Source organism: Cyprinodon tularosa, unplaced genomic scaffold, assembly GCF_016077235.1.
Source record: "Cyprinodon tularosa strain WSP-4 unplaced genomic scaffold, ASM1607723v1 ctg179, whole genome shotgun sequence".
Taxonomy (NCBI): Eukaryota; Metazoa; Chordata; class Actinopteri; order Cyprinodontiformes; family Cyprinodontidae; genus Cyprinodon; species Cyprinodon tularosa.
The window spans coordinates 690,200-717,430 of record NW_024038602.1 but is presented as its reverse complement, the minus strand read 5'-3'; the positions used below and the strand labels follow the sequence as shown (position 1 = coordinate 717,430).

The 27,231-nt window shown below is 38.9% G+C and overlaps 2 protein-coding genes across 2 annotated transcripts; one reads left to right on the top strand and one right to left on the bottom strand.

The window, feature by feature from the left end:
• Window positions 1-281: 281 nt before the first annotated feature.
• rab14l (RAB14, member RAS oncogene family, like) lies at window positions 282-24,316 on the bottom strand. The gene is made up of 8 exons (XM_038282047.1): window positions 24,159-24,316; window positions 6,428-6,486; window positions 5,792-5,845; window positions 3,904-4,081; window positions 3,224-3,290; window positions 2,187-2,274; window positions 1,865-1,895; window positions 282-1,286 (listed from the first exon to the last, which is right to left on the bottom strand). Exons 2-8 carry the CDS (start codon window positions 6,477-6,479, stop codon window positions 1,109-1,111), a joined length of 648 nt encoding a protein of 215 aa, XP_038137975.1. The 5' UTR covers window positions 6,480-6,486; window positions 24,159-24,316; the 3' UTR covers window positions 282-1,108.
• On the top strand, window positions 11,163-16,163 carry LOC119781550. Its single transcript, XM_038282052.1, has 5 exons — window positions 11,163-11,726; window positions 13,320-13,438; window positions 13,754-13,863; window positions 15,643-15,737; window positions 16,149-16,163. The coding sequence occupies exons 1-5, from the start codon at window positions 11,301-11,303 to the stop codon at window positions 16,161-16,163; spliced, it is 765 nt and encodes a 254-aa protein (XP_038137980.1). The 5' UTR covers window positions 11,163-11,300.
• Window positions 24,317-27,231: the final 2,915 nt, after the last annotated feature.

Here is a 27,231-nt window from a genome sequence, read left to right as displayed (position 1 = left end):
TTTAAACCAAAGTACAGTAGCAAGGTTATCACCAGCAGTTAAGAAGCAATATATATACAGCTGTTCAGTCAGGGAACCTCTATGTTACAGAAATAATGTAATTTAAGGAAATAAAAACATTTTTCTTTGTTTTACAACTTAATGTGTCAAGAGGGGGGGGGGGGGGGGGGGGTTGCATGCTGCTTTGTGTTGGTTATATGAGGCATCAACAATTGTCCAGATAAACAGACCACTTCTTCAGTGCAGCTTTAAGAAAAGGGAGATTTGTTTTTACTTTCTAACAAAATGTAAGAGCTAATTTATTGATTCTGTGTGAAGCCGGTGGTAGCATAAAAAAAACAAAACAAAGTGTTCCGATAAGGCAACAATAACAGATGCTGGTTAAGACGTGTTGACAGTGATGGGAGAGTTTTGAAGGTTTGATGCATTAGGGAAAGCTGAGCAAGTCAATGACTTAAAATGAAATCTAATGCCGACTTAAATCAAACACCCCAAAAGAAAAACAATGCAGGGATTTTATAACTTAACACTTTGCCAGGAATTTCTGTCTGAATTTCTTTTGTGTGTGTCTGCTTAATAAATATATCTCTCTTACCTTCTTCCCTCACTGAAAAGTAAACCTATTTGCATAAAGTAAAAAAAATCATAAAACGTGCATTTGAAGAGTTTGGGGTTTAAATTTCAGATTTAATTTATACAAAACTGACAAGGGGCATGTGAAACTTCTGCAGTGTGCGCATTTCACCACTATCAGCTGAACACTAAGGTGTCAGTGATCAGTGAGACTCCTGGTGCCATCTACACTCCTACTGGTGGGGGGGGGTTAGGCTGAACGTTGCCAGACACAGATGGGAGGGAAGTGAGACAGAGATAGACAGAGGGAGAGATGTAGTCCACGTAGCCCAGCTCAGTCTGGCTTAAGTCGATGTTTGCCCTTCTTTTCCTCCCCAGCCCAGCTCTCATGCAGCTCCTGAAACAGTGAGGGATGAACGTACGAAAGCGTTGGAATGGATGGAAAGAAGGGGTTTGCTTGAGGGAGGGAGCCCAGCCAGAACAGAAAGGAGGAAAGGCGCGGGGGGGGGGGGGGGGGGGGGGGGTTGCTTGGTCATTAGCAGCCGCAACCTTCCCTCTGAGGCTGGGGTTCACTGGTTAGTCGACCGCCCTGAGGTGCTGAGGGCTTGTGCTGCACCCCTGACTCGGCGGCGTTTAGGTCCAGGCTGCCATCTTGGATATTCTGGTAGATTTTCTTAGCAGCTTCGAGGAAGGCGTCCTCAACATTTTCACCTCTGTAGAGGAAAATTACATCTATGAGTCCAAGAACGCAATAGCTGGCTCTTTTAAAATGTTGTCAATTTTATCATATCGCAACCAAAAACAAGTTTATGTGCTGCAGCATCACAAAGTAGATCATAATTGTGAAGGGGAAGGAAAACAATACATGGTTTACAGTATATTTTTATGAATAAATTCCCTAACTGATAGCATGCATTTGTATTAAACCCCCTTTGCTCTCCTACATAACACAGAGGATTACAACAGAGAGGACACTGTGTGTCTGACGTAGGATTCATTTCCTTAACTACATCTCCTTTTCCTGTCTGACTGCTGTGAAAAAAAGCCACTTGTACAAACAAAAACTGGCAGCTAACAAATTGCATTTATATACTTGGGAGCAGGAAACCAACACAGGGCCTTTTTTAAGATTTAAAACCATGTATAGTTTTCCTTGCACTTCAGAATCACAAACTACCTTCTGCGCCAAAGTTTGAGGTTGTGATGTGACAACAAGAGGTGTAAATATATACATATTTTGCAAGGCCCTGTATGATGCAGGAGCCGACACCTTATGGTGGTCGTCACTTACGTTTTTGCACTGGCTTCCAGAAACAATAAACCTGAGAAACAAACGATAAGTCATTAAAATGCACTCCCACATTCACCAGCTAATTTCTTTTTCATCCCATTATGAAATCAGCTCATTATCCTCTCTTCTTTAAAAGCAACAGTATCCAATGAAAGTCAATTGTAGTCATTTCTGGATGAAATATAAATTTACTTTGAAACTGAACAGAAGATATTTGAAGCCTCAAAACTGGAAAATTTACTTGAAATTCCTCTGATCAAAACTCATAACATCGCTCAACTAAGGGTTCCAATGGAACATGTGGCAGGGATGTGCAGCTCACCGTTCTCTTCAGCAAATTGCTTTGCTTCCTCATATGTGACATCCCTCTGGGCCTCCAAGTCCGCTTTGTTTCCTATGAGAATGATGACCTAACGATTCAGGAAGAAGCAGCGTTAGGCGATCTAGCCGGTAATTTCAGTCAGGCACAAATCTCACACAGATAAATACCGGAAGACTGAACTTTACTTATCTACTAGGAGAACGTCAGAGATCAGGAACATTTGGGGCAGACTGCCTAGCTGCTGTACTATCATCAGATCTCTAACGTACTGACCTTTGTCTCTAGAAACAACTTCTTGGAAAGAAAAAAATGTTTGGTGTCACAATTTAATTGCTGCTAAAGATAATTATAACCTAATGTTTAGAAATTACATTTACACAGCATGAAGTCGCATTTTTTAACCACTCACACTAAAAGCAGCTTTATGATTTAGATAAAGAAAGGAAGTGTGTTTACACAAAACCAGGGCTCTATTGCTGGCAATACAAGAAATTTCAGGAAAAATTAAAATGCATTAAACATATAAAACCCATTGAAATGTGCTGACCTAAAATTTTATGCATTTAGAAGAATATATCGTCCTTTTTACATCAATGGGGTTTATGTTTTGCTATTTCTTACATGGATTATAAAACTTGCCTTTGATAATGATTTAAAATCTTAATAAAATTGTGATTAAACTATTAACGTAAGTATGAAAAACATTATAGTGGCAATTTCTGTGCAAAGCAGTGTAAGCTTCCCATCATGCTCGATAACTCAAGATATATGTCAGAAGCCTGGAATAGAAGAAGGCCTGTTTTGCTCCTTTGATGGTGAGCTGGATGATTTAGAGCTAATCAAGTTTGCCAAGAAAAATCTAGTTAGGTAACAGGGACTGTAGTTCTTTTAAAAAAAAGATGGGAAACTAAATGGTAGAGAAGATGGAGTGACTAAGGAAAATTTTGGCTGCAAGATTAAGAAATAATGGTTGATCTTGGAAATTGAGATATAACAGAAAACAGCGATTTAATTGTGAAATATGTCTGTATGCTTACAGTATTGGGGTTAGTGAGGTTTCTGGCATCAGTGAGCCAGCTGCTCAGGTGGTTGTAAGTGCTTCGCCTGCAGGACAACAACACGGACAGGGCGTTACTATGACAGCAAGTCGAAGCGTAATCTCCAGCTATTGCACAGAGAGAACACAGCAGCAGCAGCAGCAGGTGCACCATATGAACAGCTTCAGAGCACGAGTTTGAGGTTACGGTTATTTTCAAAATCTTTTAGAGGGTTTGACAGAAGCAGCTTAATGCAACATGTATGCTGATTTCTTTATCTTTTAAACACAGTTCTCTCTAAACTGATCTGGACTAAGGAAACAATAAAAAGAGAAAACATGATAACATCTAGTCCTCACAAGCCACACCCTTTGATTACAGGAAGTGCACATCTATACATTGGCAGCAGCAACGATAAACAAACGTGCTCTCATTTTGTACATTAGATAAATAGAACCATCAGAACGAGAATAATTTCTTATTATTTGCAGCCTTGTGCAGCATCTTCCCAAATTAAAGGCAAATAACAGGCTTTCCTCATCAATTTGAATATACTCTCCTCATGCTATTTGACATACCCAAGATACAATATAAACTCTGAGGGTGAAGGAGAGACTGGTATTTATCTGCTGCTGCCCACATCCTCAAAGACGAACATGACGTAAACTTTGCATTTTTACCTGGTAATGTCGTAGACCATAAGTGCCCCTGCGGCCCCGCGGTAGTAGGAGCGGGTGACTGCCCTGAAGCGCTCCTGTCCTGCTGTGTCCCAGATTTGCAGCTTGATTTTTTGTCCGCTCACCTCGATTATCCTCGTACCAAACTCCACACCGATTGTATGAGGGCAGTCTGCCATAACTAGACAGCAAGAAAGGCCAAAGTGAAATCAATTTATTCTGCATCTTCACTTTTTTTTTTATCACTGTCGGTGTTCAACACATTTACAGAAACTCTATAAGGAAACTTATTTTGAAGGTATGAAAACATGATAAAAATTATAAAATTGTGTATTTTTTATAATTTAGTACAATTTAAGCTTGGACTTTAAACATATGTTTTATTGAGGACCTAGAAAATCCCAGAAAAATAAAAATAGACATTTCAAATATAACATTTAAATCATGCAATTTAAGGATTTTCTAAATACGCGGTTACCCACTCCATTAACCTTTTCTGTAACCCTGAAAACCAGTTAGGCCAATCACTGTTCTGTCTCAGATATAACTAGCTCTCTTATTGGTTACTTTGTGAACAAAGTGTGGCAGTCTAACCAATGAGAGCTGGTTATATCTGAGTAGCAACTGTGATTGGCTTAACATGTTTTCAGTTTTCACAGGGACCAAAAGGGTAACAAGAAAGGCAAATGGAGCAGTTTATGCAAAATAAAAGATTTGAAAAAGGAGGTTGAAAAGGAAAATGGAATAAGGAATCGTCTTTTTGAATGTGTGATTAGGAAAGGTATATATAATCAGATTTATGAATTTTGGTTTAAAAATCTTTATTTGGAATTGGATTTAAAAATAAATTTTTAATTCCAGTATTTTATTTAAGAATTAATAAATAAAAATATTCAATTCCACTTTAAAATTCAATGTAAAATGTGCAATTAGAAAAAAGATTTTCAAATTGGACTTCAAATTGCATGATTTAAATGTTATATTTGAAGTGGCTGTTTTTATTTTTCAGCGACTCTCTAGGTCCTCCATAATCCTTAGCTGAAAGACGATCATGGGGAAATTATCATGGTCGCAAAATAAATGTGATAGATAAAAATCAGAATAAAATCAAATTAACTTCTTTCAGAAGACTAAGGAAAAACGTTTCTGTTTTCAATAAAGCAATTAGATCATTTTAAACATATTGATTTCTAGTTCTTTTTTTAAAAACAACTCAGTTATATTTTGAAGCCCAATGCTTCCTGTCCCCTCAACCTTCAGCCAGATGACCTTTCCTCTCTGCTTTAGACCTGACGTTATTCTCTGTTAAAAGGGAGTGGTGACCAACAGCTAAGGTCTTATGCAACCAGAGGGACCTTTTTCTCTGACTCACATTTTATGATCTTTTAAATCTTACATTCCAGGGTTCAATATAATCTTATGCATAACAAATTTAACTGGACCTTTTGTAAAATTTGAGGACAAATGTAAGATTTTGAAATAATTTCTGCTGTGAAGAATAATATGCACAAGGCAGAAAAACTCAATTTTACACTGAATTTTACTTCAAATGACTGAACACCTTTTTCAAAGATAAAAAATACCTTTCACCTTTGTGTGAATTTGTCCAGGATGTGATTATAGACATGAATGAGGAACACATCATCTGGCTTTTTAATAGCAGCACTAAACACGACTGAGCTGAATGGTAATGGGAGGCTGCAGCTGGCTCATACACAGGAGAAGAGACTCTCACTGTTGAGCTACCATTCATCTTCTTTGCCACAGGCATCCGCTGGCATAGAAAGAAATCTAAAGCCATTTAGACACTCCAGAGATATCTGGCAACCTTGCAAACACTGAGGTGCACACAAAGACACACAGCGGAGTTAAAAATTGGGCCAGTACTTACATTTCTTTTCTGTGAACTGATGAAGCAAACAGGACTTTCCTACCCCCATGTCCCCTATTGAGAGAGACGTGCAGAGAAACTCAGGTCAACAAAGGAAACAGAGGAGTAATCGTTTCTTTATTCAAGCCTGCAGTGTTGGCAACATACAACAGTTAAAACACTTAACATTTCATGGGGTCTTAAGAGACAAGCAAACAGACTAGGAAGGAAAGAGACATTGATTTATTCAATGTTTTTTAGATGTAAAACCTTATATTTTGCAACAACTTGCACATTTTTACCCTCCTTTGGTCTGTGTATCCAACTGTAGCAATCAAGTACTGCATCAGCAGTTTGATTTGATTCATTTTTGCTACTTGTAGTTATTTAACAAAGTAATACATTTACATCAAGTCTATTTTATTGTATAAATAAACTGCACCTCAAGAAGATGGCAAGGTGACAAACAGTGAAGCTAATTGTTTATCACTGAGATGCTAAATTAGAAGCATATTTAACAATAATCAATGTTTATTCAATTTTAAGTTTATACAAAGAACAGCTAAAAGGTATGAATATAACCAACAATCTTAAGCATTAACTCGAATAACTCCTGGATAATTGTACAAGGCCTGTTACTGTGATCACGTCACTTACCGATGATGATGTATTTGAAAATGTAGGAGTAGTTATATGGTGCAGTGGCCATGGTGGCTCTGGAAGGAAAAAAAAGGGCATTTTGTCATTAATAAGCAGGAAAACTAAACATAATGCTTCATTGACCTTGCACTCAACTCAATCCCTCCTAGCAGTCAAATCCATCACTGACTATACATTTTTTCTCACTACTTGAAGTAAAGAAACAGGAGCATAACGTTCTTTAAAAAAGACCACATAAAATGATGAACATCATGGAAGTGCAATAAAAACCTTAATTTCTTTTTAGTCAGCGGTTTATTTATAAAGGCCAGAGCAGCAAACATTATAGCAGATGATGTTACTGTGTTCACTATGCTTATGAACAAATATGGGTATAAATATTGAATGATTGACTCTTTTCAAAGCAATTTTTTAGGTGAAAAAAAAAAGAACAAAACTGATGTAAACCAGTACAGTTTGGCAACGAGAATTGATAATTCATCAACCCTCCCCACTGAGTCTGCTGGTTGTTAGTTCCACCAAACATGGATTTACCAAATAACTCAAAATACACTATATTGCCAAAAGTATTTGCTCACCTGCCTTGACTCACATATGAGCTTAAGTGACATCCCGTTCCTAATCCATAGGGTTCAATATGACGTCGGTCCACCCTTTGCAGCTAGAACAGCTTCAACTCTTCTGGGAAGGCTGTCCACAAGGTTTAGGAGTGTGTTTATGGGAATTTTTGACCATTCTTCCAGAAGCGCATTTGTGAGGTCGCACACTGATGTTGGACGAGAAGGCCTGGCTCTCAGTCTCCGCTCTAATTCATCCCAAAGGTGTTCTATCGGGTTGAGGTCAGGACTCTGTGCAGGCCAGTCAAGTTCATCCACACCAGACTCTGTCATCCATGTCTTTATGGACCTTGCTTTGTGCACTGGTGCACAGTCATGTTGGAAGAGGAAGGGGCCAGCTCCAAACTGTTCCCACAAAGTTGGGAGCATGGAATTGTCCAAAATGTCTTGGTATGCTGAAGCATTCAGAGTTCCTTTCACTGGAACTAAGGGGCCAAGCCCAGCTCCTGAAAAACAACCTCACACCATAATCCCCCCTCCACCAAACTTTACACTTGGCACAATGCAGTCAGACAAGTACCGTTCTCCTGGCAACCGCCAAACCCAGACCCGTCCATCAGATTGCCAGATGGAGAAGCGCGATTCGTCACTCCAGAGAACGCGTCTCCACTGCTCTAGAGTCCAGTGGCGGCGTGCTTTACACCACCGCATCCGACGCTTTGCATTGCACTTGGTGATGTATGGCTTGGATGCAGCTGCTCGACCATGGAAACCCATTCCATGAAGCTCTCTGCGCACTGTTCTTGAGCTAATCTGAAGGCCACATGAAGTTTGGAGGTCTGTAGTGATTGACTCTGCAGAAAGTTGGCGACCTCTTCGCACTATGCGCGTCAGCATCCGCTGACCCCGCTCCGTCAGTTTACGTGGCCTACCTCTTCGTGGCTGAGTTGCTGTCGTTCCCAAACACTTCCATTTTCTTATAATACAGCTGACAGTTGACTGTGGAATATTTAGGAGCGAGGAAATTTCACGACTGGATTTGTTGCACAGGTGGCATCCTATCACAGTTCCACGCTGGAATTCACTGAGCTCCTGAGAGCGACCCATTCTCTCACAAATGTTTGTAAAAACAGTCTGCATGCCTAGGTGCTTGAATTTATACACCTGTGGCCATGGAAGTGATTGGAACACCTGATTCCAATAATTTGGATGGGTGAGCAAATACTTTTGGCAATATAGTGTACTTTTCTTTACTTTTGAGAGCCAAACAATGCAGTGCGTCTCACTGGGTTCACCAGATAGCCAGAGACGGAACCAGTATGGAGAATGTCAGCCCCTCCTCCAGAAGCTAGCCTGGATGATGATTACTTTTAACGGTACTTCTGCCTATCTCTGAACCAGTTCTGTGCCCCGCTGTCCCATGTTGGGGACAAATCAGCTTGGCTAGCTATAGCCGTTAAAAAACGGAAGATAGATGGAGGATGGCATTAAATTAGATAAGTCAACTGGGCAGAGAGCTGAAGACGAGGGAGAGACAGCTGCCCGGTGTTTGCGTTCCAGGTATTAGGACGATGAAGTAATCCTTCAGAGGCTTAAATTTCAAATGTTTTTTAAAAAACGATTTACAAACCTCTTAAGAGTAGTCATCCTTTGTCAACATTATTTTATCCATCTTCCACTATGATTAAAAAAAGAATCTTTGCTGCACTCCCTCACTAAAAAAAGTGGTAAATTTGCAATACTTTCTCATTTCCTATTTTTTATATTCAATCATATAATATTAATGAATAATTGAAAAATGTATGGATCTGATGTTGTGATTGGTTAACGGCAAAATTGGGATCGGCATTTACTCATTATGGTCATCAAGATCAGCTCCCAAAATCCTGATCTGTACATCTAAATAGACATAATAATATTTAACAATAAATTCTGCAGCCCTAATGCAGAGCAGGGATGTAATTGTTCCTCATTTATTTATTAAAACAGGTAGCTATACTGGTTTTAATGACGTTTCCATTAAAACTCTGAATGGTTATCATTACAGCTTTCCATAGCACAGCTTTGAACGAGTGTGTCAGATACACACAGAGCTGTACCATCTAACAGCACGAAGGAGGACTTTTTCCAAGTATGGATGAACTGTAAAAGAACTTGCTGTAAACCTTACCAACCGTATGCAGCAAAACAACATTCTTGGCTCTAAACTTTTGAGAAAAGCATTTTGGAGACAGGAAAATGTACAGTTATTTTTTATTTATCATAAAACCATAAAGTCCTCCATGCTCTGTGCATTGTGCTTACAGTCTGTAGAGTACAATCATGTCTCTGAGCTGTATGCTGGTGAAGATTCTCAGTCATCCAGGTCATTGTCATTCCAAAAAAGTAAAAAAAAAAAACCCCACTGGACTTTGTTTTCCCAAGTTTGAAGACGTTTCGCCTCCCATCCAGGGAGTTTTTTTCACAGACACAGACGGGCTACCTCCCCCGCACAAGACTCGGCTGTCCATCTATACATTATGGACAGAGTTCATTCTTTTGAAGACCAAAATGCTCAAATTTTGAATAAAGAAGAGAGGTAGTTTGAAAGGGGTGTGAATGAAGCCATTTATGTTAAGAGAGAAAAAACAACCTTAAACAGAGGGGAGTGACTCAAGTTTCAGCTCTCAAAAACTTCCTAAACCTTCCTGCTATCACCTCAATGTCATCTCCATGCAGGGGACCATGACATCTCGCCTGATCAGCCAGGCCAACAATGACCCTAAAGACTCCCCTTTTCAGAGGCATAGGCAAGTATCGGGTATTGCAGGCTAACAAGACCTTGACAACTCTCCATTACTAAGGGGTGCATCTGTTCTTCCAGTTGAATTTGCATGTTTTCTAAGCCATAACAAGGCTTTGTTGGGCTACTTTATAAATCTTGAAATGCTTGAAATCCAGACAATTTGAATTGAAAAAAATTCCTGGTTGGGAAGCAAAACGTCTTCAAACTTGGAAAACATAGTACAGTGATTTGTTTTTATTTTTTGGAAAGTCTCTGAGCTAAATTCTATAGTATTTTAGAGTATTTGTCAACTTTACTCAGTATATAATATACTACTATTACACCAATGATTATTACTGATCATTATAATAATTATTATTATATCATTCAAGCTTTTGACTTTAGTGTTAGGGAATTAAAAAAAAAATTTCTGGTTAGGCAAGCAACCCAATTTGAAATAGCTCAAACCAGATCAAATCAAAATGAACTGATTCAATCTTGAAAAGATCTAATCAGTTCTTGAAATCTTTAGTGATACCTTTCTATGTAGACCAAACATGAGTGCCCATGCTGAATTTATAAAGAATTAAAGATTGAAATCCTAATTTATGTAGACTATTAGTTAAGAAAAACAAAACTCTACAATACTCAATCGACTAGTAGAATAACAGAAACCCATTTTACCTTTCTATAATCAAATAAGAGAACAACTTTCCTATTGTAGATATCTGAATCAGAATCAGGAATACTTTAATAATCCCTGAGGGAAATTATTTTTGTTACACGCTCCACCTATAAAAGCTAATATTTACAAGGACAAATGGGGCTGTTACATGCCTGCCAGGCTGTTTGTTTCTCCTTCCCCTCCCCCTTTTTTATTTGTCTTCACAGGTAGTGTGGAAGTAATGAAAGCTGGCATCAATCTCCCCTGATTGGGCCATGGTTGACGAGGACCAATCAACATCTAGGGAGGCTGTATTTAAGAAGCCCAGCTGGGGAGCTGAGGTCTCTCTAGGGCTCTCGGCCTTTCTCTCCAACTGGCTCTGTTACGCTGACACACGTCTTGTTTGTTTGAAGGTTTGTGGTGGGAGATTAGTGGGCGAGGTAAGTTTGGGGTACCCTGTACATTTCATCACGCAGGTGTTTTATGTTAGACACACTAGGTAAGCAGGTGGGTGCCGCCCATGTAAAGTTTGGTTGGACTCCTTTGTTAGATTAGATAGGCAGGGTTTTTGTTTTCTATTTTCTTTTCTGTAGACTAGATGGTAGTTAGGCCCAGTTTTGTTTTATTATTTTCTTTGATTTGGCACCACCTAACCGTCCCTTTCTCCCCCACAGTGTGTACAAGCCTTCTGGGATTTTTGTTGTTAATAAATCCCTATGTCTTTTAAAACGTTCACCTAGACTCTGTCAATTTTTGTGGTTGTCGCGTTACTCCCCTCCTCCTTACAAAAGGGGGGGCTGTAACAAGTGGGGGCTTGTCCGGGATCATTTTCCCTGAGCTGTAGACATCCACATTAATTTGAGAGATCCTTGTGTCTGTTCAGAAATGAGCTTCAGCTTAGAGGAGTTCGTACAGGCTCCTAGCCACGAACAGCTGGAACTGTGTCGTAAGGACGACTTGTTATGTTTGGCTGAGCATTTTGACATTTCAGTGAAAAAACATTTTTCAAAAGCTGAAATCAAAAACATTGTTGTTCAAAAACTGATTGAAATTAAAGTCCTAGCGGACTCGAGTAAAATGGATATAGATGTTTGTGATCATCCTTCTGTTGATCTAGGACTCCCTTCGTCAAAAGATGAAGGAGCTGCTGTAATGGCAACTCCCCCAAAGGGGTTGGCAGAGGCACAGGCGGCCCCTGCGACTTTACCACGGTTCAATCCGGTGTCACCAGAGCTCAGTGGCTCCAGTGGTAGTGTCAAACTCAAGGTTCGGCTGGCTCGCCTACAGCTGGAGGCACAGGAGAGGGAGTTGGTAAGAAAAGCTGAGTTTGATTTCAAACTTGAAATGCGCAGGTTGGAACTGGAAGCTGAAAAGGAGATTAAGCTAAAACAGCTGGAGGTAGAAGCTATGAGGCTTTCACGTAGCAACGCACCTCCTCGTTCATCTGTGTACTCTGATTCTCCACAGGTGGTGTCAGACAAAAACAAGTTTGATGTCAGCAAGAATATTGCTTTGGTGCCTGTGTTTAGAGAGTCAGAAGTGGACTCGTACTTCAATGCATTTGAGAGGATTGCTATAGCACTAGAGTGGCCAAAGGAGATGTGGGCCGTGCTGTTGCAGTGTAAGCTCATAGGTAAAGCACAGGAGGTTGTTTCATCGCTGTCAACAGAGGATGGCATGGACTATGATGTACTGAAAAAGTCAGTCTTGCGTGCTTATGAACTTGTACCTGAAGCTTACAGGCAAAAATTCAGGAACCACAAGAGGTCTGGTGGCCAGACCTATGTGGAGTTTGCACGTGAGAAGGGACTACTTTTTGATAAATGGTGTGCTGCCAGTGAGGTTAAAGGTAACTTTGAATCCCTTCGCCAACTAATTTTGTTGGAAGACTTCAAGAACACATTGCCTGAGAGACTAGTAGTTTTCTTGAATGAGCAGAAGGTGGCCTCTTTGTCTAAAGCAGCAATTGTCACTGATGAGTTTATGTTGACCCACAAGAATGTATTTGTGTCTGTACCTCGTGCAGATAAAGTTTTGAACATTCGTCAACAAAAACCTGACCCCACTCAGTCAGAAGCTAAGGCCAAGCAAACACCTGTTTCTCCACGTGAGGTAAGGGAGTGCTTTTACTGTCATAAAAAAGGCCATGTTATTGCTGACTGTCTGTCATTAAAGAGCAAGGCTTTGGCAACACAGACAAAAGGTGTTGGGTTGCTGAAAAATGTGTTGCACTCCAGCTATCAGACTGTTAAAAATGAGAATGAACTAGATCCCTGTTTCATACCCTTTGTTACCCAGGGTCTTGTTTCTTTAACAGGGGATCCAAAAGATGGCTGACAAGTCAAAATACTGAGGGACACAGGCGGTTCCCAAGCAATCATTCGGGAGGGTATTTTGTCTTTGCCTGTCGGGTCATCTTGTCAGCCCAAAGTGGTTGTCCAAGGTATTGGAATGACTTTTGTATCAGCACCACTGCATAATATCCACCTTAACTCATCTCTTGTGAGTGGTTTTTGCAGGGTTGCTGTTCTTCCCACCTTGCCCATAAGGGGGATTGATCTCATTCTGGGGAATGACTTGGCTGGTGGAAAGGTATTGCCTGTTCCTGAGGTGTTGGACACACCTGACGTAAGCGTGAATTTTGAACCAAAGTCTGACATTTTCCCTGCTTGTGTGGTTACGCGGGCCCAGGCGAAGAAATACAGTCTTGATTTGTCTGACTCTTTTCTTGCTACAGAGCAGACTCCAACTGCCGGATCAGAGACTGAACTTAAAAAATCTGAAAATGTAGTTCCTCTTCCAGGTCCAGAGACGATGCAATTACCAGCTTCCAGAGAGGAATTCATCACTGCACAAAAACAGGACATGACTCTGTTGAAATGTCGTTCTTCTGTTCTTACACAGGAGGAAGCCCAGGGGAAGAAGGTGGCATATATGCTTCTTGATGGTCTTCTGTTGCGACGCTGGGCTGGTGAAAACCTAGAAGACTGGAGTGCCATTTATCAGGTGGTTGTACCAACAAGGTACCGCAGTCAAGTGTTAGCATTAGCACACGATCACCCATTGTCAGGACATCTTGGTATAAATAAAACTTATAACAAAATTCTCAAACACTTCTTTTGGCCAGGTTTGAAATCTGATGTTTCACTTTATTGTCGTACCTGCCAAGTTTGCCAAGTTGCAGGAAAGCCAAACCAGGTTATACCTCCTGCTCCCTTGTTCCCAATTCCAGTCATGGGTGAACCATTTGAAAGGGTGATTGTAGACTGTGTAGGGCCTTTGCCGAAGTCAAGAAGTGGAAACCAGTTCATCTTGACAATGATGTGTGCGTCCACCAGGTTTCCTGAGGCTGTGCCCCTACGGAGGATTACAGCTCCCATGGTCACGAAAGCTCTGGTAAAGTTTTTTTCATTATTCGGGCTTCCCAAGGTTGTCCAAACTGACCAGGGTACAAACTTTAAGTCTAGAACCTTTGCCCAGGCACTAAAACAGTTGGGTGTGGAGCATGTCACCTCAAGCGCTTACCACCCTGAAAGCCAAGGTGCACTTGAAAGGTTTCACCAGACATTGAAGGCAATGCTGAGGAAATACTGTATGGATACAGAGAGGGACTGGGATGAAGGTATCCCATATCTGCTGTTTGCTGTGCGTGGAACAATGCAAGACACTTTAGGTTGTAGTCCTGCTGAACTTGTGTTTGGACATGAGGTTAGGGGACCTCTAAATGTCCTTAAAGACAAACTAACCTCACCCTCTCACTCTGTAAAAAGTATTCCAGCATATGTGTCAAAGATGAGAGAGCGCCTTCAGGCAGCTTGTGCTCTTGCGCGGAATACCTTGACTTCCAAGCAGGTCAAAATGAAGCAACATTATGACAGGAAAGCAGTTATTCGTGAGTTTCGCCCCGGTGATAAAGTTTTGATCTTGCTACCCATTCCTGGTTCTTCTTTGGAAACAAAGTTCTCTGGACCATATGTGGTAGAAAAGAAACTTAGTGAAACCAACTACATTATTCAAACTCCTGATCGCCGTCGTAAGACCAGGCTTTGTCATGTCAACATGATGAAACTGTATCATTCTAGGGGGACTGACCATCCAACCCAGAGGCAGGTTGAAGATGTTGCCCCTGTAGCCTGTGTTTCAAAGTTAGCTGAGGATATGGTAACACGCAAAGAACCACCACAAGTTGCAAGGCTTAGTAACAGTGAAATACTAGCTAGCCTGCCTGACTATCTGTCACATTTATCCGATGACAAAGTGGAGGACATCACAAAACTCATATCAGACTTCAAATGTCTGTTTGGGGATGTTCCTACCAAGACTAATGTGGTGTCTCATGACATTGTTCTTGCCAATCCTAAGCCTATAAAGCAGAGGGCATACCGTGTCAATCCCACTAAAAGGGAGGTCATGAAGAAGGAAGTGGAGTACCTTGTTAAAAATGGACTTGCCATTCAGAGTTGCCCATGGAGTTCTCCATGTCTATTAGACATGAAGGCTGATGGAAGTCCAAGGTTCTGCACAGACTTTCGTAAGGTGAATGCTGTAACAGTCCTTGATGCACACCCGTTGCCCCTCATTGAAGACTGTATTGATGAGATAGGACCGGCAAAGTTTGTCACTAAACTTGACATGCTAAAAGGGTATTGGCAGGTACCTCTAACACAACAGGCCTCTGACATCTCAGCTTTTGTTATGCCGGACTGTTTTCTCCAGTACACTGTGATGCCTTTCGGGCTATGTAATGCTACGGCTACGTTCCAAAGACTTGTAAATAAAGTACTGGGAGATGTGCCAAATTGCCGAGTATATCTAGACGACATTGTGGTATACTCAAATGACTGGTCTAACCATCTTGCGGTTTTGCGTGAGGTTTTCAAACGTCTTTCGGCTGCCTCATTGACCCTCAATCTGTCAAAGTGTGAGTTTGGTAAAGGTACCATTCTCTATCTTGGCCAATAGGTTGGAGGAGGAAAAGTGTGTCCTGTGGATGCAAAAGTTAAGGTCATTTCTGACTTTCCAGTTCCTTCAAGCAGAAGGGAACTCCGTCGATTCTTGGGAATGGCAGGATTCTACCGTCGTTTTTGCAAAAACTTTTCTATGGTAGCTGCTCCTTTGACTACCTTGACCAGCCCATCTAAACCCTTTACTTGGTCTGATGAATGTCAGCATGCTTTTGAACATCTAAAAGGATTGCTCTCATGTTCTCCTGTTCTTTCTGCCCCAGATTTCAGTCTGCCATTTAAACTGGACATAGATGCCAGTGCTGTTGGGGTAGGAGCTGTCCTTCTACAGGATGATAAAGACGGCATAGAGCATCCTGTGAGCTACTTCTCAAGGAAGTTTAATCCTCATCAAAGTAGATATTCTACCATTGAGAAGGAAGCGCTTGCTCTACTCTTGGCATTACAACATTTTGAAGCTTATCTTGGCTTGAGTGTGGAACCCATCACTGTCTTCACAGACCATAACCCACTTGTCTTTCTTTCCAGGATGTACAATCAAAATCAAAGACTTATGCGGTGGGCTTTGATCATGCAGGAATACAACCTCAAGATCTGTCATAAAAAGGGATCAGAGAATGTGTTGGCAGATGCTTTATCACGTGCATTTTGACTGGTTTACTTTGAGTATTCCAAACATTTTGTTTGGACTTGTAAGGGTGGGGGTGTTACATGCCTGCCAGGCTGTTTGTTTCTCCTTCCCCTCCCCCTTTTTTGTTTGTCTTCACAGGTAGTGTGGAAGTAATGAAAGCTGGCATCAATCTCCCCTGATTGGGCCATGGTTGACGAGGACCAATCAACATCTAGGGAGGCTGTATTTAAGAAGCCCAGCTGGGGAGCTGAGGTCTCTCTAGGGCTCTCGGCCTTTCTCTCCAACTGGCTCTGTTACGCTGACACACGTCTTGTTTGTTTGAAGGTTTGTGGTGGGAGATTAGTGGGCGAGGTAAGTTTGGGGTACCCTGTACATTTCATCACGCAGGTGTTTTGTTAGACACACTAGGTAAGCAGGTGGGTGCCGCCCATGTAAAGTTTGGTTGGACTCCTTTGTTAGATTAGATAGGCAGGGTTTTTGTTTTCTATTTTCTTTTCTGTAGACTAGATGGTAGTTAGGCCCAGTTTTGTTTTATTATTTTCTTTGATTTGGCACCACCTAACCGTCCCTTTCTCCCCCACAGTGTGTACAAGCCTTCTGGGATTTTTGTTGTTAATAAATCCCTATGTCTTTTAAAACGTTCACCTAGACTCTGTCAATTTTTGTGGTTGTCGCGTTACTCCCCTCCTCCTTACAAAAGGGGGGGCTGTAACAGGGCCAAGGCCCATCTTCAGCAGTCCCAGGTCATGGCTATCTGAAATCCTACTAACGCATCTATTTTCCCCTAAAGTGACTGTCTATTGACCACACATGCACACACTGTCCCACACAACTCTTTCTAAAAAGTATTTACACAAATACATCAGTTAAACAGACACAGGAGCCAGAACTAAGCATGAATTTGCTGAACGACTTAATTCATATTATGAAGACCATTCTTTTTTTAAGTTACATATTTATATAGTTATATATTTTTTTACTTTCTATAGAACTACCAGAACTAGTGCATTTAAATAAATCCTAAATATGAATCTTTTTACATTGACTTTTAGCTCCAGAGAGCAAAATCAGTATGTCAGTCTTCGTACTGTCTTTTGCCTTTTATCATTTTATTATTGTGTTGCTAACAAATATTCTTGCAGGGTGTTAATTATTCACTGGTTTTAAATAGGCACCCTGTTCAGATGTTTTAAAAATGAAGCTATTTCAGAGCATGCTTCTCTCTGGCCAGCATGAAGCGTCAGGGATCCGTGTCATCCTCTACAGATTTATTTAGACTGAAGTAGCGGTTTATTAGTGGTTTATGGCTCTTGGATTCTCATTTTAGATGAATTAGCTCTCACTGGGATTGGTAATTTAACTTATGGTAACAGAGAGGGGTGTCACAAACTCCAGTGATATTATCTTCACTATCCTCACATCCTTCTTTCTTAACTTATAGTGGGAACCAAACACAGCAGCATTACAGTAAAAACAAAAACAACTATTCATTGGCAACAAAATCTTTTCATTAAGAACAAAATAAATCACAAAACGTTAGTGAAATACAGTATTGGGTTTATTCTGATACTAAAAATACTTTCAAGACTTACTAGAAAGTATTACCTTTAAATAGATTCTTGCTCTCCCACTGCTTAAAAAGTGGTGTGCCTTAAGGCTGTGCTTTTTAGCGAGTGGAGCTTCAAACTAATTTGTGCTGCAGCTCTCTGCATGTGATATCACTATGCCACATCACAACCCAGAACTGCCTGGCATAGTGGCTCATACTCCAACACTGGCCGGAAAGTAACCATGTTTGACTGGCCGGACTAGTGCTGACACAACCACAGAAAAACGTGGGTGGGTTGTGATAAGATAAGCAAAAGAAAAAAAAAAAACAGCAAGAATGACGAGCGAAAGAACAGATAAAGGACCATCCCAAACCGGAAGGAAATGGGACTTGGTTACAAATCCAGGATTTCAAGCTGTACTTTAAACTTTTCTTGCCAAGTACATTTTAGAGGGGTAGACACTGATTTTTTTTTTAAGCTCAATTTAATTATCAAAATATACCTAGAATATCAAAACGTCCGACTTTTATGCTTCAATGAGGCAGACCTGCATCTTTTTACTTGGGCAATCTAGCTCCCTTTAGATTTTTCAAAGATTTCTCCTAAAGCAAGTTATTTTAACTCAACATTCAATTCACTGCAGTTTTTCAATCAAGCAACTAAAATGTTTTGATTCAGAAATGGATTTAGACTCAGCAGCAACATTTCACAAGCTTTTAAAACCACAAGACTTTAGTTTCCTCTGAAACGAATCCAAGTTTCATTGCAAAAGGCAGGAAAATGTTTTTTGGAGTCTGCTGCCAGTAGTAAATTACCCTGAAAGACAATTTCTTCTAACAGACCGCTGGAAGTCAGGAAAGCTACAGCAGAAGACACCCGAAAAAGGGTACAAGCTTGTTTGGTGCAAATATATAACAAACAGATGAACAGAGTTCAAACCTTTAGTCTTTCCTGGTTTTCCTACAACCTTTCTCCCGAGAATTGTTTACCAAAATCTATTTTTATAAACCAAGCTCTTTAAAAAACAAATATACAAGGTAATTCCTAGTAAGCACCAAGCACTTGGAAATCAGGAGCTGAAAACCACTTTAATACAATTAATACACTGGGGCACAAGATAGTTATCAGAGAACAGTAAAATAAAAACATAAGGAGTAACTTAAGGCAGAGGCCTCTCTGTACACCCATGTTTAACCATGAGGTAAGGAGAAGCAATGATATGATGTATATAGGGCTCAAACAATTCATTGGATTAATCGTGATTAATTAATGATTGAAATATTCGTCAACTAATTTAGCAATCAGTGAATCGTTTACTGGAGTATTGAGACACTTAAACATGCCTTTGGCTGAAAGAGAGACCAACTTATAGCAGAAACAATACCCAAACATAAAAAAAATAAATAAATAATAAATATTTTGCATTCAAGATGAAAAAAATAATAATTTTGGACTGTCAATATGCTCTATCCAAAGTAGGGTTGTCACGATACTAAACTTTTCAACTCGATACTAAGGAAAATATTCGATACTCGATACCATTTTCGATACCACAAGGATAAAAACAAAGACTCCAAAATTCTACAGAAATATTTTCATCAATAAATAAATACAATAAAGGTTGTATGCTGTGCACAATATTAAGCAAGCTTGATAAAAAAACTTATAAAATTAAAATTAAGTGTTCCTTCCTTGGCTATGCTTTGCACACATAGCAATGACGCTAGCCAAACCGGTTAAGAAACAAAAATAATTCTCAGCAGCTGCACCTCTTAAAAAAAAAGGTCTGAAACTGAAAAGTGCGTAGAATTATTCAATCACACGGTGTTCTGAAAGTGCATTGTCCTCTATTCTGCACTTTAGATGAATGACTGCTTAAGTGCCACTGGTGGTAGCACTGTATCGATACTTTTAAAAACGAGTATTGTATCCGGATACAACATTTCAGTATCGATACTTTTGAGTATCGATACTTTTGACAACCTTAATCCAGAGTTCCTCAAGAGGTAACGTTTTTGTTTCACCTAGTTTAATTTTGTAAAAAAATTTCTTTAATAAATCTTTTGATATCCGATTTTTAATTGAAAATATGATTGGCAGATTAATCGAATAGCAGAGTAATCATTAGTTGCAGCCCTAGATGTATATAACAGTTATGATCAAACCTCCAAATATCTGTGTCAGATCTTTGAAATTCTGGTTTGGTTCTCATGTTTTTCTTTGTAGTTAATTTTCTTCAATAATAACCAGATGGAAGTCATTTCCAATGTTTTATGTCCTAATTTGGTTACTTTAAAAGCAAAACTATATAAATGTGAAACTACACAAAATTTCCGACAGAAAACAGGCTATTATGGTGGGTGTCTCTAGGCTAGCCCACCAGCATCCCAGAGTGTGTTAGTTTTAAGTTAAGTATTCATAAACATTTTATTGTCAGACATTATTGACAACTTTTAAACAACTTTAGAGTTCTGAAAAAAGCTTTTATTTATTTTTACTTTTTTTTTTAAGTATTCATTTTAAATATTGTTTCCATTTGCGTTGAATCCTGAATAAGTAATCAGCCAGTGAATCTTAAAATAAGCAGTGTGATACTGGCAAGGTTTACCATTAAAATAAATAAAGAGCAATCAAGGAACTAATACACTGACTTCAAGGCCAATGAATTTAAACTGTGGATTATTTCCTCATGCTCCATGTTAATCACTGACTCAAAGGCTTTAGTGATTGAGAAATCTAGAACAAAAAATACTTTATAGATTTTTCATCTTAGTGTATTCTTTGTACATTTTATTAACCTGACAACAGCCAGATGCATGTCTCGCTCCGCCTAGCTCCACTCACATACATCTGGGAACCCGCTCATTGAAAGTGATTTCCCCAACCGAATTTATGGTCTGTCCAATCAGGACGCAGGGCGGGTGTGTCCTGGAGTGGAGAAGCGACCGTGAGATTCCAACAACAATGGCGGCTCGCATTGAGGAAGCAAGCGTTAGCATTGATTGTGCTATTTCTTCTGTGTTGTCCAATCTATCTGATATTGTTTCATTAAAAGAACATCAGAGAACGGCTTTGAAGGCTTTTGTTGGTGGAAACGATGTTTTCGCCCTTCTCCCGACCGGATTTGGCAAGAGCTAGATCTACCAAATGGCTCCTCCTCTCACAGCGTCACGGGTTAGCTTCGGTGTGAGTGGTTGAAATAGCACGTCAATAAAGATGACAGACAAGTGGCTTATCCAATCATATGCAAGGAGTTTTGATAAAGCCCAGCCTTCAGTAAAGGCAATTCCTATGGCGGGTTCCCAGATGTACGTGAGTGGAGCTAGGCGGAGCGAGACATGCATCTGGCTGTTGTCAGGTTAACATTTTATTGCTTCTGCTTCTAAAATATTGTTACGTCACAAGTGCAAATGCACATATTATCCATCTATGGTGGAGAGAGTGTACGTGTATTTAGCATCTTCGTTATAAGTTGCAACAAGGAGCTCTAACGAGGAATCCAAAGATCCTTTGGCTGTCCGCTGGCAATGGTGGCTCTAAACCCACCAAACATATCAAAATCAAAAGCAATTCTCATGTTGAATTTAATCACTAACTTTTAATTTTAAAAGATTAAATTTGCAAATGCAATATTATTAGTAAACATGCTCTGTTTTGTAGAGCCATCAGCTAAATTCAGAGTCCCCTAAACATTTTGGGTTAAATCTGCTTGTTTAGTATTTAGAATTGCAGCTAGGGGGATGCTCTGAAGATATGTTAGCACCAATGTTAGCTGGCTCATCTAGCTGTAGCTCCGCTATCATTAATGAGCTCCGCTGTAGTCCGCTTGGGTACCAAGTAAACAAGAGAGTTTCAGGGCTCCTCTACTGCTCCCCAAACATCTGAAAATAAAGTGTTTAACCATTTTGTGACATGACACTAAGTTCTCTTTGAGAAAGTTAGTGTCAACGGGGTTCAACTTCGTGATATAGTTGGGGAAATCCTGACTATATAAACACTTCATGATTTTAGTGTGCAATCGGTGTCTGCAAATGGTTCAAGAAAACACTTGCCTTACACTGAAAGCCCTCCATAAAATGCAATTTGACCTGCTTCCAAGCAGTGACACTAGCTAACAAGCACAGAGCAACACCATCTAAAATTACTTCTTATGTACATGTTACATTCATCACCTGTTATTTGAGTACCAAATTATCGAATTAGTATAAACATATCACAATGACGATCCCAGATAGAGGTACTAAAGTCAACATAGTATGTCGATATTTTAAGAGGACTTTAGAGTTCACTTACCCCTAACAGTTCATTTTGTCATTTGCTGAGATAACAGATTTATAACAAAAAGGAAGTTCCTCACATAAAATGGCTCATGTCCCACTAACTGAAAACTCAGTATTCAAATGTAAAATCATAATGAAGCAGTTACACAGTAGTGTCTTTTTTTATCCCAGCATAGCGCTTCGGGTCTTTCTTTACGGAATTTTATTTGACCCTCATCTGCCCACTGCATCCCAAGTGTGACAGGAAAAGTGGTTATTTCAAAAAAGATTAAAAACCACATGTGAGGTCAAGAAATTAAAAGGATTAGTATTGGTCAAGATGTAGAAAGATCAAGACTGTGTGCTTACACTGCAGCTTCAGCAAGTCTCATATTTCCCTTAAACACTGAGACTCTCTTTCCAGGGAGGAAGTTAAACAGCCCCTACTCAGCGTATAAGAACTTATTTTCCAATAAGTGGTTTGTTTAACTTGTGAGAGACAAACATGATTTGTTGAGGAATAAATAAGAAAAGAATAGATTGCTTATAATAACTAAGCAATTAGGACTTCAGTTTTACTCTCAATATTTTGATGTTAAACGTAATAACAAGAAACAACAAAATTGGAAGAAAAATCTTAGCATACTTTGAACCCACCATTAGTAAAACAACTTGATTTCACTAAATAATCTAGAAGATGCTATGCTAAAATATTTAATCTCACAGGATCAACAATCATATTTTCTTTAGATTTACATATAGGAGTCATGCTAAATGCCAAATCTCAGAAGGTAGCAGGCACTTCACCACTTTGGTTAACCCTGGTTGTTAGAAATGTGCTGTATATATACAGTTAATTTTATATGCCACAACCAACGATTCCCCAGAAAAATAGCCAACATAATTCTAAGACTATGTAATATGACAACAGGTAATATCATCTGTCTCATCTGTCAGTGTTTTCTTTGTAATCTTTATTCAATTGGGGAGGCTGTTAAAAAAATATAACAAGTACGTTTGAAATACCTTCAAATTAACAGCCAAGGTTTAGTATCATTAAAATGGGTAATATTGTAGGATGAGAAAAATCATGTCTAAATTATATTGTCATAATTTCTATACGACAAACAGGCCCACTTGTGAAATCATCTGGTTACATATGGTAATTTATTAAAATTAACCAAAATTAAAATAATGATGTTGTTTTAATGTGATCAACAAACACTAAAACATTATTGAAGCAAAATAAATACAGTAGTCGTAGTACTTCAACTTAATACCGATTTACACACAGATAAAAAGGCACCGAACACTTAAATTATTATTAATATCAATGGGCACTCTTATTTATTTTTTAAAGTACACGAATCTCTAAAAAAAACGACTTTGATGACAAGTGTGCTTCTTCTAACATAGAAATGTAAGAACAGCACCTTTATATTGTAAAAACAAATTCAGAAGATATGGCCAAATGAGCACCACAAAACAGGCTTTATAAATCTATTTTTACTCTATTATTAAATACGACAAATAGCAATAGCGACGCCAGTATTTGCTACCTGCTGTTACCTTATTTTAATTTAACACATTTATATTTTACTTAGCTCCGAAAATAACAGGCTAGCTAAACGTTAGCTTATAACCCGGCAAAAAACTGATTTTGTAGACTATTTTATCGCTTATTAGAGGCAAAAACACAATTAAACCCAGTAGACAACACACTATCATAAACCCACGTACAAAACAGCACATATATGTTAGTAACTGTTAAAAGTTACAGCTCTACATTGTGTTTTGAAGCCGAAGTTTCAATTAGCTATAGCTAATAACCAAGCTAACGTCAATGTATGTTTCTCGACAACAAACAGCAGCAAACAAGACGTGACGCACTTACGACTATTTTTGCACAACGAGACAATTTAATAAAACGTATGAAAACAACAAAAGACACAAAAACACTTGGTGATGGTTTTGTTTATTTTCTACAAATAATATAAAACAACAAACTAACGTACGATAGCAATAGCTTTACCAAGCTGCTTTGTCAGTTAATAGAAATTGTGGAAATTCAACTTGTGACCTTAAAATAAAAAACACACACGCAACACAAAAAAACGTTTTCAACGGTTTTTAACCAAATAAAAGCATACAATGTTAAACAGTTAGAAACATTTTGATAGTAAGCTTCGTTAGCTTTTCACTTAGCTGTCTACTGACAGACAGAGCTTTAGCTAACCGGTTTCTATAGATTACCCACTTAAACATTTGTGCCTCTTTGTTTACTAGGTAGATTTCTATTCTAACGATACCTTTCAGGAATACAGGCTGTCTGTCCTTACCAGTACTGGAATCTTTAGTTGTTTTGAAGCTGTTCAGAACAGGTTTGCAGGTTATCCTGGCTCAAGATGGCTGCTTACGGCACAGGGTTTCCTCGGCTCTATACAATGGGCTTCTGGGACAAAGAACCTTGTATGCGGCGATTTGCTGTTTGAGCACCATCAGTAGGAGTGGAGACTGGAAAAGATCGTATTATTATATGTCAGAGGTTTAAAATAACATTACTTACATCAACATAGAGATATTGGACATGTTGTATGTGACAGCAGCTTAAATGTCACAGCTTTAATAATGAAAAAAAAGTATATATTCTGTTTTACTGTCTATGGCCCGGTATGTGTGATGTGGGGCGTTTGCTACTTTTGTCCTGCAAGGGCACCCTTACACCAGACAGGAATAACATAATGAACATCCACACCTGTAAACCTGCCAAACTGAATAGAAGCTGGTTATTTAAATTCGATAAGTTGCAAGGTGGGGACTTTAATAATTGGACTTGTTTGTTCAGTACCTTCACCACATGCTTGACTGGAAAAAGGTCTGGAGCATTTGGAGGTTAAACCTGTCTCCTGCTACTTAAACCGCATGTAATTAATGCTGCCTTCATTTGGTCTGGTTAAGAGGATCCTTAACACATGTAAAGTGGAAATTACAAGCGTAATGCGTTCAAGTGTTTTTGTTGTGGGTCCAAATATCCTGACCTGCCACTTGGGCAGGACAGTAATAGACTTACTAGTTAATTTGCTAAAGGAAGAAGAGGATGTATCAAATGCATCGACTTGGTTGCGAGAATTTGATCCGATCAAATAACGGTCATTTTCGAAACAATTAAAAAGGTTTAAATACTTTAATTAATTCATTCATTAATTCTTCCCTCCATTAAGGACATGTCATCCCAGCGCTGCATGCCCCGAGTAATCTCGGTAACATCATCAGTGACCCCTCATCCCCCACCATGGACTGTTGTCCCTGCTGCCATCTGGGAAGAGGCTTCGCAGCATTTGATGCAGGACCAGCAGGTTCTGCAACAGCTTTTCCCTCACTGCCATCAGACTGTTGAACTGTCAAGCTCTAACTGGACTCTGCATCACACTTGCAACATTATTTTGCACTACCAACGAAGCCAAAACTTTTCTATTGCTTTTAAATAGGACACATTTAAAAGTTATAATGCATTTTGTACCATATTTATTTTGAATCATAATGAAGCTTTCAATATTATTGCCCTTTTGCACCAATATTGTTTAAACTAGTTTTCCTTTTGTCCTACACTGTTTACATTCTGATCACTGCCGCCCTTTAAATTTTAATGTTCATTTCACTGTTGTAATCTGCTCATTTCCCGGGTGTAAGCAACTTAATTTCATTTGTGTACACTCTGTTTATACACAATAACAATACATTTTAAGTCTAAATTCAATGATAAAATTAAAGTTAGAGTAATCCCCCAGTAATTATATTTTACAGCCGGTGTTAATGGTTCACAGAGATGCTACAAAACTTCAGAGGGATCTAATTTTCAACATGTATGAATAACGCTGAAGGGTAAATACAATTGACCAATTTTAAGAAATTAGTTATATAATGGATATAAGATAGCAAAAGAGTAAAGACCATCATCAAGTCCAAAAAATATTTAAAAAAAATTGACTCTGCATTTTGACCCATCCCCTTAGAGAGCAGTGGGCTGCCATTGTGTGTCTCCTGGGGAGCAGTGTGGGGTTAAGGGTCTTGCTCATGGACCCACAGTGCAAGCTGTGGGGATCAAACTGGATACTTGCAACCTTCTTAGAACAAATGTGCACTGCTCTGACCACTAGGCCAACACTCCCCTCCAAATAATGGAGATCTTTTAAAATTTATAAAAAGAAAAGAAGAAAGCTGGTCAGTACGATTGACAGATGTATAACAGATCATTAAAAGAGCAGCAAAAAAATTCTTGTAAGTAGTGGTTGAGTAGTATGACAATCTTCCATATTCTTGCCATGTGTGGGTTATGGGGTAAGATGAAAAGACAGATTTTTATTTTTCTATGAAGACATACAGTCAAGCTTGCATAAGAATGTTGGGTAACATTGTATGGTTTATGAACCATTAAAAAAACAGCAAATGCTGAATATAAAGAACACCTTTCAGCACAACACAAAGGTACAAATGATCTAGTATCCGAATTCTAGTTCACTTCTAATTTCAGTTAAAATGTGTGAGATGATCTAAACTGCACTGAGCACAGAAGGCGACCTCCTAATCAGTCCTACGTATGTTCAAAGTAGAGTTTACAATATTAAGCTGAGATGTCCCATGATCATACCCAAAAGATGTCTGCTGTAATAAAATCAAAATGTTATTCAAAAAAGTATTAGTATGGGGGTGTACTCAGTTATTTTCAATCACATGCTCTTACCTGGTAAAACTGTAATCTTTTTTTTAGCAAAGATGTACAGGAAAAGGACCTGAAATGAATTTCTAGGTTCTATTTGTTTTATATCGACTGTATATCGCACCTACTAACTAATGACTTTCATTTCACCAGATAATGGTCTTGATGTCATATTTAGTCAGCAGAAGTGGACATGGCATAGTTAATTGACACATAGGTACAGTTAATTATCTTCCCTCAGACATAACAGGAAATGCATTGAAACAGCTTAATGAGTATTTTTTTCTAAGTGTTTTTTTCTTTTTCTATACTAGATGTGTATTCAGAGTTGTGCTTTTCAATTTTTATCCTAATGATAGAAACATATTTTTCAAAAGTGATCTTTCAGAAAAAAAGTTTGTTTTGTAGCTATATTACAAATTTCAACCAAAAAGCCAGATTTAAAAAAACGAAAAACAATAATTATACATTTTCTTTCTTTCCACATTATTCAGTAAAAATAAGTATTTGATTCTTGAGAAAAAGACAGTTTAAAATTTGATGTACAAAATGCTTGTGTTTTTTTTTGTTTGCACACATAGATATTTTGGAAAAATCTTTATTTGATTATTGATCTCTATTATATATTCTTTGCTTCAGACTGGCAACTCAAAACTTGTGCTATACCTCCATTGATTTTCTGTAGGACTGAGGTA